This window comes from Typopeltis vanoorti, chromosome 24 (genome assembly GCF_054136105.1).
Source record: "Typopeltis vanoorti isolate ZY-2024b chromosome 24, IOZ_Tvanoo_1.0, whole genome shotgun sequence".
Lineage (NCBI taxonomy): Eukaryota > Metazoa > Arthropoda > Arachnida > Uropygi > Thelyphonidae > Typopeltis > Typopeltis vanoorti.
The window spans coordinates 26,906,542-26,921,960 of NC_143572.1; the positions used below are offsets into that span (position 1 = coordinate 26,906,542).

The following is a 15,419-nucleotide window of genomic DNA, read 5'->3' on the forward strand; positions in this document are numbered from 1 at the left end:
AATTTTAAGACTTCAAGGTAAAACTTGTCAAGCAGTTTGTTACATTCAGAGGCAATAATAATACCTACCACTTTATGTCAAGACCAAAATACATTTTTCACTGAGTCTGTGATATGAGTGACATGCATGCAGTAAAGTTATCCCATGGAATATTAGTTGTGCCCCATATTTTAATCGTGATGCTTTTTCATGTGTGTTACATTCTCTTGTAAATGTCAACATACTAGATTGGTGCTTAGAAAAGACTATTACTGTCTTCAGACTCAAGTGTTCAACTCAGTATAAAGAGACAATCTTAATTATTCTACCTGAGGTCAGTCAAAAATTATTCCAAGTATATCAGAATAGTTTAATCAATAAAATATTTATAGTAATTATATACAAACTCATTAGTCAGCATATGTACACATAAGTGAACTATAAATTAATAATTAATTTCACTTTCACACATTTTTATTTCATTTTAAAGTGCATAATAATAAAAAAAAGCTGTTTAGCTGAGCTCAACTAATTTGAATAATTTTTAATATAATGAGAAAAACATAGGCCAAGAATGACATTAGTGATGCATTACAAAACAGCATTCCAAAGAATTCAAGCATTTTTAACATATCTAGTGGTAGATAGCAGAGCAAATAAATTATTATATTAATCGCTGTATTGAATTATCAGTTCAAGATTTGTTCTTAGTCATTCATTTCTCCTTCAATAAGAGAGAGAGAAATATATTATTATTATTAACATCTGACCTCCATGGAGTCAGACTCATCATGGGAAGTACACACTATCACACACGAAGCTCATCCAACCATGCCTTAAACTGATTCGATGTGTCTACATTCACAACTTACTCAGGCAATGCATTTCACTGTCCATCCAAAAGCCTGCTTCTCACTCTTCTTCTCACACCCTCCTTATACAGTTTTCAGCAATGGCCTCCTGTTCTACCTCCCCCTCTCAAATTCTATGAAAAATCTCCATGTCAACCTGATAACAACCTCTGACTATATGTCTTAATCATAATCACCCCCCCCTTCTCCTATTCACAAGGCTTTGCAGTTTATATCCTTTCAATCTGTCTTCTTACTTCACATTCCAAAGACACTGACTACCTTTGTGAATATTCTCTGGACCGCTTCTAACATACCTCATCACTATGAAAACCTGATGACCAAATCTGCACAATAATCTATATGAGGCCTGACCAAGGCCTTACACAGTGGCTTCATAACCTCTTTATTTTTGCACTTTAGGATCCTCCACATCATTTCCATTATCCAATTTGACATCTTCACAACTTATGCAATGTGGCCCCTTAACTTCAGGTCCTTGTCCACCACCACCACTTCCAAATCTCTCATCTCCTGTACCTCCTTTAAAGTTTCCCCAACAAGTGTATACTTTGCATCCCATCATTCTTGCCAGATTTCAAAACTTTGCACTTTGTAACACTGAACTGATACTTCCACTTACCTGCCTATTCATTACAATCCATTCAAGTCCTCCTATAAGGCCATATTATTATTAACATCTGACCTCTATTGAGTCAGATGTTAATAATAATAATATTATTAATAATTTAAATGAAGAAACAAAATTGTCCCCATCTTCCAGTAGTAATAGAGAGAGAATATTCATTGATAGAAACATTTACTGCAACCTTGTAATATGAAGAATAACAGTACTTACATACTGTCTTAATACTAAGAATATGTCTGCAGTATGATGTTGTACATTCATTTCCTAACTTTGTTTATTTAATATCATTTTTAAAGTTGTAATTCATGATTTATTACTTGTATGGCATTCCTATTCACAGAAGATTGGGAATCTATGTTACTTAGTACTTTGAATGGACCGAGAGAAATCATTTTTTTTTTGGTCTGTCTATAATTTTCTCTTCATCTCTCCTGAACCCAGGTCCATATATGAATCCGGTAGTCAGATGTAGGCCTATCAAAGCCATGCAAAATTGCTAATTCCTTTCTTCCTATACCAGTGCTCTTTTAAGCAGTGCAGTTATCCAGTGTGGTGACAATAGCATTGTGTCCCCCAAACTTGAACTGTGTATACTATCATCCCCCCAACTTTTAGCTTCATTCACTTTGCAACATGTTTCATTAATATAATACTATGCTTGCTCATAGAACCAGTTCATAATCAACTTTGCAGAGAATTTTAATAATAAATTTAGTTTAATCCTTTATCGAAGTGTAAGCAAACATAGTTTGCGCCTGAAGTATCTTCAGGACTGAGGCAACTCGTGGTAAAGGTGGACTAAGATCTCATCACTTGTCTTAGTATCTCCCATAATGCAAAGCACATCTCCATTGCAGACATGTATAATGCTATGCATTAAGGGAAGGGCCACTACCCCTAACAGTTCCGACCTTTATTGAGGTCTCGTCAGTGGGAACCAGACCCAAAGGTGGTGATACTAAGGTGGAAGTAATGGAGAAGTTATATTTACCTATACGAGTTGCCAAAAGGTGTCTCATCTTAGTATTAAAGTACTCTGGATTAGAGAAACATGTTGGAAGTTTATTTTCCACTTGGTTAGACTATAATAATAAGTGATGAGAGCTTAGTCCATCTTTACCACGAGTTGCCTTAATCCTGATGATACTTCAAGTACAAACTTTGTTTGCTTACACTTGGATAAAGGATTGAACTAAATTTATTATAATCTAACCAAGTGGAACTTCCAACATCCTTCTCTAATGCAGAGAATTTTGTATGTGCTATGCCCCTTATCATCATCTCCAATTTTGCATCATCAGGAATTAACTGCATATTTTCTTCTATACTATACCTGATATCATTAACATAAAAGTTAAACAACAATGGCCAAAAGTACAGATCCCTGTGTTGTTCAATAGTCATCTATAGACTCAGCACTTCCATACATCACTTGCTGATATGTCACTCAGCTACTATCCTATCCATGTCATAACACTTTTTATATGGTCATTCCTTTGACTGTGCAATGACTTCTTGTGTTGGAATCCTGTTAACTTGGCAAAACCTGGAACTATCATGGTATATCCATTCCCATTATCCAACTCTACTGTCACTATTACAGAATAAGGATCGCTAAAGCAATATCTTTCTTTGACAAATCCGTGCTCTCCTCTATACGAGATCATAGTGCTATCTACCCACCTCTTGAAGTGGGTAGATAGCACTATGACATAAATGACCACTTTAGAGATACTAGTTAGTTGTATTAGTCCCAGTTCCATCCTTGTTTTGCCTTTCTTCCATTCCTTAAGAATTGTGCTGAGACAGAAGTTAAATCCAGATCAGAAATATTACCACTTTCACATTCCTTCGGCATCTGTTTCAATATTCCATTTGTTCCCAGTGCTGTGTTCAAATTGAGCTCTTGCAATAGCTTTAATATTTCTAACTCATCCCCAAAAGTTAGAAGTATTAAATCCTTTCATCAGTTCCCCTCAGCATCAGAAAGCTTAGCTGAGTATAGATATTCCAGGTCTTTCATGTTATTCTTTTTTTTTTTTTTTACTTACTACGAAGTGAGAAAATTCTCATGACTCTGACTAAATTACAGTCCGTTTTTTTTTTTTCTTTCACCAAGGCAAAAAAAAAAACTGCTCCCAAGTATGGTCATCGCTTTCCTCCTAATACTGCATCTGCAACATTTTCTTTTTTTTATTTGGTTCTTTCTTGCTTTAAAGTTTTTATTCATCCATTTAACTCATGTGATTTGTTTTTCTAACTCTGGGAATTACAGTTAGACATAGCTTCATTCAAACACCCTTTGATTATTTTCCATATGCTTCTTCAAGTGTCTTCTTAGTTTATTGTAATCACATGTCATTCATTTCTGCATATGTCCCATTTTATTTGTAGGAAGTGTTTCACTTGGTTAGAAAGTAAATTATACCAGACAAGAAATTGTAGTTTTAATCTTTCATCTAGGTGTGAACAAACAAAAGTTTGCGCATGAAGTATTGTCACAACTAGGCTGCTTGTATATACATGTTAACTTCATATCAATTGCCTCATTATTCCATAATGCACATCATGTCCTTTCAGATGTTTATATTGCTGTGCATTATGGAAAGAGTCGTTACTGAGACTGTAAACAACAAACTACATGATAACCACAGTAATTAACTTTAATGAAGTTAATTACTATGGTTATTGTGTAATTTCTTGTTTATAGTCATACCGCAGATTTCTTTTAAAGATTACTGAGGCTAGTTTTGACTTGTATTGAAGTCTCATATTGCCTCTATGTTGCCTATGGGTTTGAATCTTACCATAGGCATGGATGTTTTGTGGATGTTTTTAGGTGAAAGCAAATTTCATCACTTGGTGTGAGATGAGATCCTGCCCTACTTATTTGGAGGCCTGATGGCTTGAAAAAGTTCTGTGTTTATTTTCTAGAGCAGTATTTCAGATTATGTAAAAAATAAAATATGGGAAGAGTCATTACTGAGGTCATATCTTTCGTTTTTCATCCTACATTTGGGTAGCCCAACTAGAGGAGCACATGCAATTGATAAAGATAGCTTTCCTTCAGAACAGTACCAGAGGTTTACAATCTTTTGTGAGTGGGAGTTACATAAAAAAAAATGCTTATATATATATATTTTAATGATGACCTCATACATGAAAGGTCACAGGCAGGGCCGCATTTACCATAAGGCACATTAGGCGCAAGCTGGGGCCTCACTCTCTGTGGGCACCACATTTTAAAACTTTATATTTGAAAAAATATTTGAAAATTCGCAGAAAAAAAATCTTCTATGTTATCAGTAAAATGAAAGAATATAAAATTGTCTTGTTCCATTGCACTGATTTGAAGAATAAAAGACAGCAAATTTACTATTACTAAATGGATTCATTGCAAAGGCTGATCTCTGGTCATTTCAGGGTTAATTATTTTCGCATATGTGAAATTCGTTTTTATTTTTGGGAAGAGACACAATAAATAAATTGTCTTTCAATCAAATATCGTAGGACTGTAAAGGAAATTCCAAGTACAAGTACAGTACACGTAAAGTCAAGTGACATAATGGTCGCTCCACCACAGTTAATCCTAACCCTGCGCTAAAATCGTTGTTCAGGGATTAACAACGGAGGGGAGGGGAGGGATAATTGCATGATAAATGGTAGAATGTCAATGAAGTTTTGATCCATGAAAAATGCTGGAGTGGTCTGGCTATTTCATCCACCTCGGCCGGTATGGAGGTTAAGTGTCATTTGTACGCACGCGTAACAACTAATAATTTAGTTACTGTTATTTGGCATTTGTAAAGCAGTATACAAGTGTATATACCTATGTATGATCTATTTTTCATAAGCTGGATGATTGTTGTTAATATAATTTCAGTATCCTAATTTGCTCTTTCTTTGTATGCTGACTTTGGCCATACCTTGGTTTGCCATGCACAGTTTTCAAAATCTGGTCACATATCTTTCAAATTTCCTATGTTATTTGAAAATTCATGGCTATAATCAGATGGTAGAACACTCGGTGTTTCAAATCTTGACACATCTACTGTCATTAGCACATGCCCAAGAATAAATTTCGGTTATAAAATATGTTTTATGAACTCTACCTACTTAAACTGTATAACACAAAGTAGTCATTAAATGCTTTAACAAAGTCCTCATAGTAATTCTATAGAATAACTGAATTGTATACTAAACAGTAATTTATACAGAATTCATTCTTCTTCTTAAGATGACCTTAGTATGCAGTCCTAGTAAACTCCATCTCACACTATACAACAGGAGTGTCAAACTCAAATTGGACAGAGGACCATTTGCTATAAAACTGCATCTCAAGTGGGCCGCAAAAAATTTTCGACTAAAAAAACCTGCACTAATTTTAATCGAAGGGAAGTGAAAAAATGAGCATAAATAAATTGGAAAATTAATAACAAAAATTTTATTTATTCTAAGCATTACAAGACATAAAATAATAGTATAATGATTATGACAACTCAAAAAAAAAATAATATAAAGAATATTATAAACAACACCCAGAAAAAGGTATGTGTAAATTTCTCTTCCTTATGCTACATATACTTTTTGGTAAATTTACATCTACAATGCCCTAATAATCTGTGAGTAAATAGCCAATGACATTTAAACAGGGGGCACTCCTAAACTGAAGCAGGCAAAATAGCCGTAATTATAATGATAATAAAAGAATATTTTTATTATATTAATATTTACAATAGATAGCATTTAATCCAAATTAAACCAAAATTAAATTTTATTTGAATAAATCAAATATTTATATATTTATACATTCTAAAAAAAAAAAGTATAAAATCTCATTAATAACCATCACAAAAATTTACAGAACCTCCTGTTAGTTTGAAATTTTTTGTGTTTGTGTTGAAATAAAATACTTCTATATTTTTTTTTTGGGGGGGGGGGGCTATATTTTGAATTTTTAAGGAGTTTTTAAATGTTACTGAAAATATTTTTGGGAAAAATTATAATACTTCCTGGTTAACATATATATATATATGTATATATATATATGTATATATATATATATATATATATACTTGCATACTATAATTATAGTAATTTAATTTCAGTATTTTATTTTTTTCCCGACACTTGACAACGTTTATTATCAACCAGCCTGTCAGACCTTCATTATGGCAGAAAGGTTGATGTCAGTTAATCTTGACCTGTGAGCTGTTTTGTTATCTTTCATACATGAGAATAATTGTTCACATAAATAGTTGCTTCCAAAATATCATAGAATATTTGCTGCAAACGTTTTTATTTCCGGATATTTTTGACCTAAATAACTGTATATTTTTGGTACACCAATTTCTTCGTATTTCGCTTTTAGAATGGAATCATTTTGGATATTTAAATATTTGAATACAAATAGGAGCTTTTCCGAAATTAAAGGTAAAAGGACCCGTAAAAAGCGAAAAAGCTTCTTGTTGCTCTTTGAAATCTTTAAATCGCCTATCAGATTCTTCTTTTATCTTTTCTAGTTTGGGACAATATTGAGAAAAAATAAAACTTTGATTCTTATTGTTCAACTGTTCACACATAGGAAAGTAATTTAGAATATTCTCTTTTAAATGATTTTGAAACAAAACTAACTTACATCTAAAACTTGCCAGTGCATCATACATGTGTGTTATTAACTGATCTTTCCCCTGAAGTTTGATATTTAAATCATTCAAATATCCTGTAATATCAACTAAGAATGCCAGATCTTGTACCCATGTCTGATCATTAAGAAATAAATGCAACATCATGATTTTTCATTTCTAGGAACAATTTGATCTCCTCTAAAAGTAAAAAAATGCTTTTTAGGACCTCATGACAAGATAACCAACAAATCTCTGTGTAATAAGGTAGCTCTTCAGATTCACTCTCCAAGTCTTTTAGAAATTGTACAAACTGGCAGTGATCGAGGCCTCTGGATCGGATGAAGTTCACAGTATTTGTTGCAGGCTTGAGTACACTGCTCATTTCTAACACTTTGGAGCACAGGACCTGCTGATGAATAATGCAGTGGAAAGATTGCAGTTTTGGAATGTCTGGATACATTTCCTTTAACTTTGCTGCAAGTCTTGACACAAAACCTTTATTTTTGCCTGTCATTGCTGGAGCACCATCGGTTGTCACTGCTACGAGCCTGTTCAGAGGAAGTTGATATTTTTCAAAACTGCCCCACACGGCATCAAAAACGTCTTCCCCTGTAGTGGTTCCATGGATGGGAATCATTTCCAAGAACTCTTCAGTAATATTCATATTGTCGTCGTAAGCCCAAAGAAACACAGCAACTTGAGCCATGTTACGAATATCAAAACTTTCGTCAAGTGCAATTGAAAAGCACTGTACGTTTGCAGATATTTCTTGCAACTGGTCAAGCAGATTATCTGCCATTTCGGTTATTCTTTTGATCACAGTATTTCTGGACAAAGAAATATCGCGAGATACTTGCACATTTTTGGGACAGACGTTTTCGGCTGCTTTTATCATACACTCCTTAACCAAGGAACCATCACTAAAAGGTTTGGAATGTTTCGCCAATAAATAGCTGATTTCATAACTGGCTCTCACTGCTGATGCATTATCTTTCATGATTTTTTAAAATACTTGTTGACTTTGAAGTGAATTCTTCATACTTAATTTTTCTTCTCTCAGTTTACCCTCAAAGTGTGAATATTGTTCTTTGTGAATTTTATCGTAGTGCCTTTTTATATTATATTCTTTGGCGACATTAATTGTTTTGTTACAAATAACGCACACAATTTTGTCCTTTGTTTTAGTGCAGAAGTAATTTAATTCCCATTTTTCTTGAAATTTTCTCCTCTTATCAGCAATTTTTCTTTTTCTTGTTGGCTTGGAAAGCGACATTGCCTCAGTGAATAAATATATTATTAATATTATTAACAATTTTTATAAAAACATTTGAATAAAAACACACAAAACTGTAGACCAGTGCACAATGCTATTGCAAATAAAAAATAATAATAAAAGGGATTCTCTCACTGCTAGGTTGTCGTTGAATCGTGTTTGGCGCACTGACTTCAAAGATCACTGATTGACTGTAGCAGGCAATTATAAACTCATAGCTTATGCATTTTGGGGTGAAAAGAATAGCAGTATATCACATTGGTGGAACCATACTCCAGGAGATTGATGAGTCCAGGGATTTGGGAGTGTTGGTGGATAGGGAATTGAAGTTTAGGGAGCACATTGCAAAAGTGGCTCAATCAGCTCATCAAATCACTTGGCTTCTGAAAAATACCTTGACGAGCAGAGACAAGCAAGTTATTGTACCTCTGTACCGAGCCTTGATAAGACCTCATCTCGACTACTTTGTGTCGAGATGAGGTTTGGCCAGATTTGGTCACCTAGGTTCCTTCTTGATGGGGAGGAGGTTGAAAGGATCCAGAGGCGAGTGACCAAGATGATAGCAGATCTGTTGAATGAACCTTATGAGAACAGGTTGAAGATTTGTGGGTTGCAAAAATTGGTCGATAGGTGGAAAAGGGGTGATATGATTGAGACATTCAAATTACTGAAGGGTTTCTATAGGATTAATCCAGAAGATATTTTTGAGAATAGGACTGGTGGTGGGAGGACTAGGGGCCATACATGGAAGCTGGGCAAGAATGTGGTTAGCAGGGGTGTTAGAGCTAGGTTTTTTACTTGGAGAGTGGTGAATGAGTGGAATAAGCTGCCAGAGTCTGTTGTGGGTGCTACGACCGTGAATGAGTTCAAGGCGAGGTATGATAGATACTGAGTGAATGTTGAATAGTTGTTCTGTACATGATGTTAGGGCCTCCCTCGATGAGTTGTGGACTCCTTGGAGTTTCCCGGAATAATAATAATAATAAATAATAATAGCTGAATTCCCATGCACGCGTATGCTGCACGTCACGTGAATAGCTGGTAGCCAATAGAATTCAACTTTTTCAGTATGCTACCAGCAGCGTGCTATAAATTAAGAATGAAAGCATTAATATAGTTTACGATTGATTAGAATTGGATCTAACATTGACATTGCAATATAGATTTTTATTACTGCAATTATATTATAGCAGGTCATTGCATCCATATTGTAACTAAATGTCAAATGAAAACGAATAAATTGATACCGTATTTACTCGAATACGGTATCAATCAACGCACTTTTTTTCCCCAAAATTAAAACTAAAAAATCATGGTGCAAGATATATACGGGGATTTTTAGAAACTAAAGTTTTCAGAATAAAAACTGAAAATGGGGATGACTTACCAAGAATCTCCTCTTCGTTATAGTTACTTACTCCCTCAAGAGTGGTTTCCTTGTGTGCATTGTCAAAGTCATCTATCCAAATAGAATCATCATCTTTCTCATTGTTCCAAAGTAAAAATTACAAGTAATTTATGAGATTTTAGATACGTAATGAACACCCATCACGAATGTCTGAGATGTGAAAGCAGAACATGAAATAGAGCAACGGTAGGCCAATAGAGATAGAACAGCTATGAAGATGTGGATATGATTGGTGCAGTATTAACAAAAGATCGCATTACCAAAACACAAAGTCAAGCTGACATTTTTGAGCTGAAACGCTAATTCTCTTCAACCAAATTCCATAATATCTGAAACTGTCATAACAACATTCACTCTATATGTCTTAGTTTTAACACGTTTACAAATTTTATTGCAGCTTTGTGCTTGAGTTAGTGGGGCACTCGCACACATCTAACTAAAAACAATAGATTTTAGTTAGATAGATACTGTGTTTGCCAGTGAAACATATGGTTTTGCTTAAGTCTAAACAGCATTGTTAACATGAGAGGGGACATGTGTTTCATTAGTTAATGCCATTTTTATATCAGTTGTCTCTAATCACAGGTGGGGAAGGCATGCTGTTTACCATGGGGAGCGAGTTATCATCCCGACGTGAAAGTGGTTAAACTTTATTTTCGAGTGCGATGTACAGTACATGCAAAACTTTTTAATTTATTTTTTCACAAATTAAAATCAGAGTACATGAGTTTGAGTCATATGCGAGGGCAAGTTATATTCGGTTAAATACGGTATTTCTGTTTTTTTATAAAAAGCAACCATTCTTTTTTTTTAATTTTTCCTTGAGGCATCGGGGGGCCGCATGCAGCTTGCAGGCCACCAGTTTGATACCCCTGCTATACAACCTTGAACCTATTTTCTGTGTTACTTATACTACCACCACTATTTGAGATTTCTATTCTGGTTGGATTTAATTCCTCTGCAATCATTAGCAGTACTCTCTCACACTCTTCCTATCTTGCTCTCCCTTCCCTGAATACACTGTAGTCGTTCCACTTCTGTAAAGATATCCTCTTCTTCAGCAATTTGCTCACCAGTGCCATTTGAAGCTTATATGAACTGGTATTTATTTGAATATGTCAAGTTCATTAAACTTGACCAATTCAAATAAGCAGCCCATATTATTCCTGAGCCAAATTCCCTATTCCATTACTGTCATCACTTCTGTATACATTACTGTTTAGTATACAATTTAGTTATTCTATAGAATTACTATGAGGACTTTGTTAAAGCATTTGTCACCAGTAATGACAGAACTAGTTTTGTCATTTCTGGTGTTTTTCACTCACCTTTATAATCAATGTCAGTAGTGTCTCGTCCATTTTGGTTGGGTGTGGCTTCTGCACTACAAAATTCACATCAATTTGACTGTGTGATTGCATTTTTATCAATGAAGTTTTAAGAGTACATAACGCTCATCTTAATTGGTCCAGTGCAATTAATTGTAGGATAATTTTCAATACTTTAATTTATCAATTAATGTAACCAAATCTGCATAGAGTGGGGGATAATGTGTTTGTTTTAAGATATATTAGAAAACAATAATGAAGGACAATACTATATTTGATTGGTATATTTGAATTGCATAAAAGTTGTAAATATAATAATAAATTTTGAAGAGGAGGACGAGGCTTATCTCCTTCGACTACAATCATACAAAAGCTCTGGCAGAAAATGGGACATTCAATAGATCATCAACAATGTTTCCCCATTGTAAATATGTACAAAAACAGTTATAAATTATTTATAGAAAAGTGTATATTAAAAACTTGTCTATATAGTTGTCCTAAACACATCAGTTCACACTTCACTCATGCAAAATAGATGAAACTCAGAAAACAAAAACAGCAACTCATGAAAAGGACAACGTTCAATTGGATCAGTTGACACAATAACAAATCACAACCACTGATTTCTGGATGCCATTGTCTCAGTACATATTCTGCCTTGCCTTCTGGGTGGTTTAAAACCATCGGAACACTAAGAATTTGACCCGCTGTGCTATCTGTACATCTCTGTTCAAAGGGCTCAAAGGTGTCGTATTAATAGCCCTGCACACTGGGGCTATTAATGGGAATGTGATGCAATGTTTATGCATTGAAAAGTGTCCTCTTCATGAAGTATTAGTATATTGTGTTTCATTTTAGGAATCACGTGAGGCCAGGAAACAATTAGGAAAGTCTTTAACAGGAATAAATGCAAAAATATAACATCGGTGATATTGCTATTATACCATGGGTGTGCACTGCACACCTAGCACATCCTGAATGTATGCCACTGACACACACATATGCACTTGGATGTGGGGAGGGGAGAGTAGCCTGCAACAGTTTAGGCTGAATGTAGCCTTTCCCATGAAAAAAAAGTTTTGGGACACTCCTGTTATATATTCTAGTGGTTATTTGGAGCAACTTGTGAAGTCAAGTGCCTTCAGTACATGAACTAAGTTTATCCACACGTGGACGTTTGCTTGTGTTAGGGTAACATGTTTAAAATAAGAATGTAATTTCTTGTCACATATAATACACAATCAACTCTCTCTATAGCAGATAACTTTATAAATTCTCACTACAACAGACTGTTAGTCCCAACAAAAAAAAAAAAAAGATTCCCATGGGTGCAATGCTATTCTCCAAGAAATTCACAGTAGCAAATTGTCTCCTGAGTTTTCCTGGTGAGAGTTTGAACTATACTTCTGTTCAAACTGGAAAGAAAAGGTTTTCTACAGCTATTGCATGTTCATAGATGTCAAGAAGAATAAAGTTGTAAATATTGTGTTTCTCCAGTTATTAAAATTTTGTTGGGTATCATAATTTAAGGATTTTTCAGGCTAATTTGGCTAATTCTTTGAGTGACAATTAGGGGAGTCTTTAACAGGAATAAATGCAAAAATATTTGACAATATTGAACTATATAAGTTAAGGGGATAAAAAAAAAAAAAAAACTTTTTTTTTTTTATGGACCTCGCCATTTATCAACGCCTTTTATCAACCTCGCCAGAAAAAAATAGTCGTTTTGGATTTTCAATATTGAACTATATTGCCAAAAATTACTATGAAATTTTAAACAGTGATTTTATAAATTAACTTTCTATTGTTGTAGTGAGTTCTATAGCTATAGTTTGTTATTCAAATTTGCCATAGTAAATTTGAAAAGGTTAGTGAATTTTTCAAAACATTTATAAATTTGCTTGCTCACTATAACCAATCACTGACAAGTTTCTGACTAGTCTTTTTCATTTCTAAAAAGAAATTCACTATAGCAAACTTATAACTTCTTTTCTAATATGCCTTTCCTTTGGTCCATTGATTTGTTATACTGATAGTTTACTGTGCTGTTATTGCATATTATAAGATTTACCACGAGATAATGAAGATTGCTGGTTAGTCAAAAGAGAGAAAATCTTCAGTTCCCAGCACAAAACTGCATAATGGTAAACCTTGAATCCAGCTCAGCCACTATTCATTCATGAAAACTGCTTGGATGAAAAGTTCCAAAGCACTACATGTTCTTAAAAAAAAAAAAAAAGTAATATTTCAGAGATTTATCAACATTGATAAAATTACTAACAGGATTTGTAATGATGATGATGCCATAAAAAAAAAAAAAGCACTTAAATCCCATTAAATATGTATTTAGTACATTGATCCTATATATTTTGATTACTATTTCCAGCACTCTTACCTTCCTTTCTATAATATTACATATTAATATAATTTATCTGAATAATTGAAATTGTTAAATTCAAAGTCTTGCACATTTATCACCCCTTTGTTTGCATAATAAATTATGTTTATATATATGTATATATATATATATATAGGATTACAAGAAAACCATTGTGAAGAAAGCCATCAGTCATCTGAAGCATCCCAAAGCCAAATTTTACATGGTAAACTTTATTTTCCTCATATGTTCAAATTTTGATTTGCATTTGTTTGGTTAGCCTTACATCTCCAATACAAATCATATTGATATCAGTTTTACATATTGCTCATACTTTGGATTTTGTTTTATTCCAGGAGTCTTCTTACATATTTTAGCAGATACATTAGGTAGTGTTGGAGTTATAGTGTCTGCCATTCTTATGAATCAGTTTGGATGGTTGATTGCTGATCCTATTTGTTCAATGTTTATAGCAACACTTATTGGTATCAGGTATGTAAGTCTTTGTAAAAAATCAGTATAACAATGCTTACTGCAGATTAGCAAAATAAAATTACTAGTCATTATTATCATCTATTTCCTGATATGCATCCTTGGGGGTGGGGATGATATTATGATAGTCATCATCATGCTTGTCAAGGATTTAGGCTTAGAGTGGCCTGTTCCAGCCTTTGAAGTCATCACTGATTACTGATTCCTGGTTTAATTCTCTCATAATTTCTATGTGATCAAATGGAGTATACTTTGCAGTTTTTCTCATAAACTTCATTTCAGCTGTTATTAATCTTTGTTTGTCTTTTTGTTTTACTGTCCAGATTTCACTTCCATACAATAGGACTGGCAAGACTAATGTATTGTATACATTTAGTGTGGTTTGTTTTTGAACTGGGTTAGGTTTAAATATAGAATTAATTACATTTGTTATTTTTAAGGTTTATATCTTTTTCATTTTCGTATGTAATCATACATCCTAGGTAGTTAAATGAATTCACCTGTTTCTAAAATCTTGTTATCTGTTACTATTTTAGTTCTTACTGGATTTTGTGCTTTAAAGGTCACTGTTTTTGATTTTTCTGTTGATATTATCATTCCATGATCTTTGGCTATCTCACTTAAATTTAAAATATCTTTCTGTGAGTTATCTTCAGAATTTGTAATTATTATTTGGTCATCAGCAAAAAGGAGAGTGTTTAAGTTCACAGTAGAAGAAAGTTTTTTAGCTTTTACTGCTTAACCATTTTATTATTTCATTTAGATAAATATTGAAAAGAGTTACTGAAAGGGGACATCCCTATCAGACTCCTTGGTTTATCTCGCTCATATATGATAGCTCATGATTTAATCTTATTTGTATTTGATTATTTTTATATATACTTATGATAGCTTTTAGAATATTATTTGGTATTTGTCTTTCTTTTAATATGTTAAATAAAATGCTTCTTTTAACTTTGTCGAATGCTTTTTCAAAGTCAATAAATGTAATATGTGTTTCTAAATTGTATTCTCTACTTTTCTCTATTATTAATTTTAGGCAAAAGACAAGGTCTGTACATGATCATCCTTTTCTAAATCTATTCTGTACTTGTAAAATAAAGTCTTCAGAATATTTTATTAGTTTGTTATTTAAAATTCTGCTAAATATTTTATAACAGGAATTTAGAATATTTGTACCTCTATAATTTTTAGGGTCATCTCTACTACCTCTTTTAAAGATAGGGATCACAATTGCTTTTTTCCATTCTATTGATGGGTTACTTGTTGAATAGATTTTATTTAAAAATAATAGGAGTCTTTCTTTGAATCTTATTCCTGCATACTTACCTAACCCATCTTATCCAGGTGATTTTCCATTTCTTGTTTCTTTCAGGCTGATTTCTAATTCTTCTTTATTATTTCATTTTCATTAAATGTTTGCCAGTTATCTTTT

General features: G+C 33.3%; 1 protein-coding gene across 1 annotated transcript in view; it reads left to right on the top strand.

Annotated features, from left to right (window-relative positions):
• The window catches only part of ZnT86D (solute carrier family 30 member 7), a 155,287-nt gene that overhangs the window by 88,484 nt on the left and 51,384 nt on the right, over positions 1–15,419 (top strand). Inside the window, exons 7-8 of the mRNA XM_090413411.1 lie at positions 13,650–13,718; positions 13,849–13,984. Of these exons, the coding sequence (XP_090269537.1) occupies positions 13,650–13,718; positions 13,849–13,984 (205 nt within the window). The remainder of the gene's footprint in view (positions 1–13,649; positions 13,719–13,848; positions 13,985–15,419) is intronic.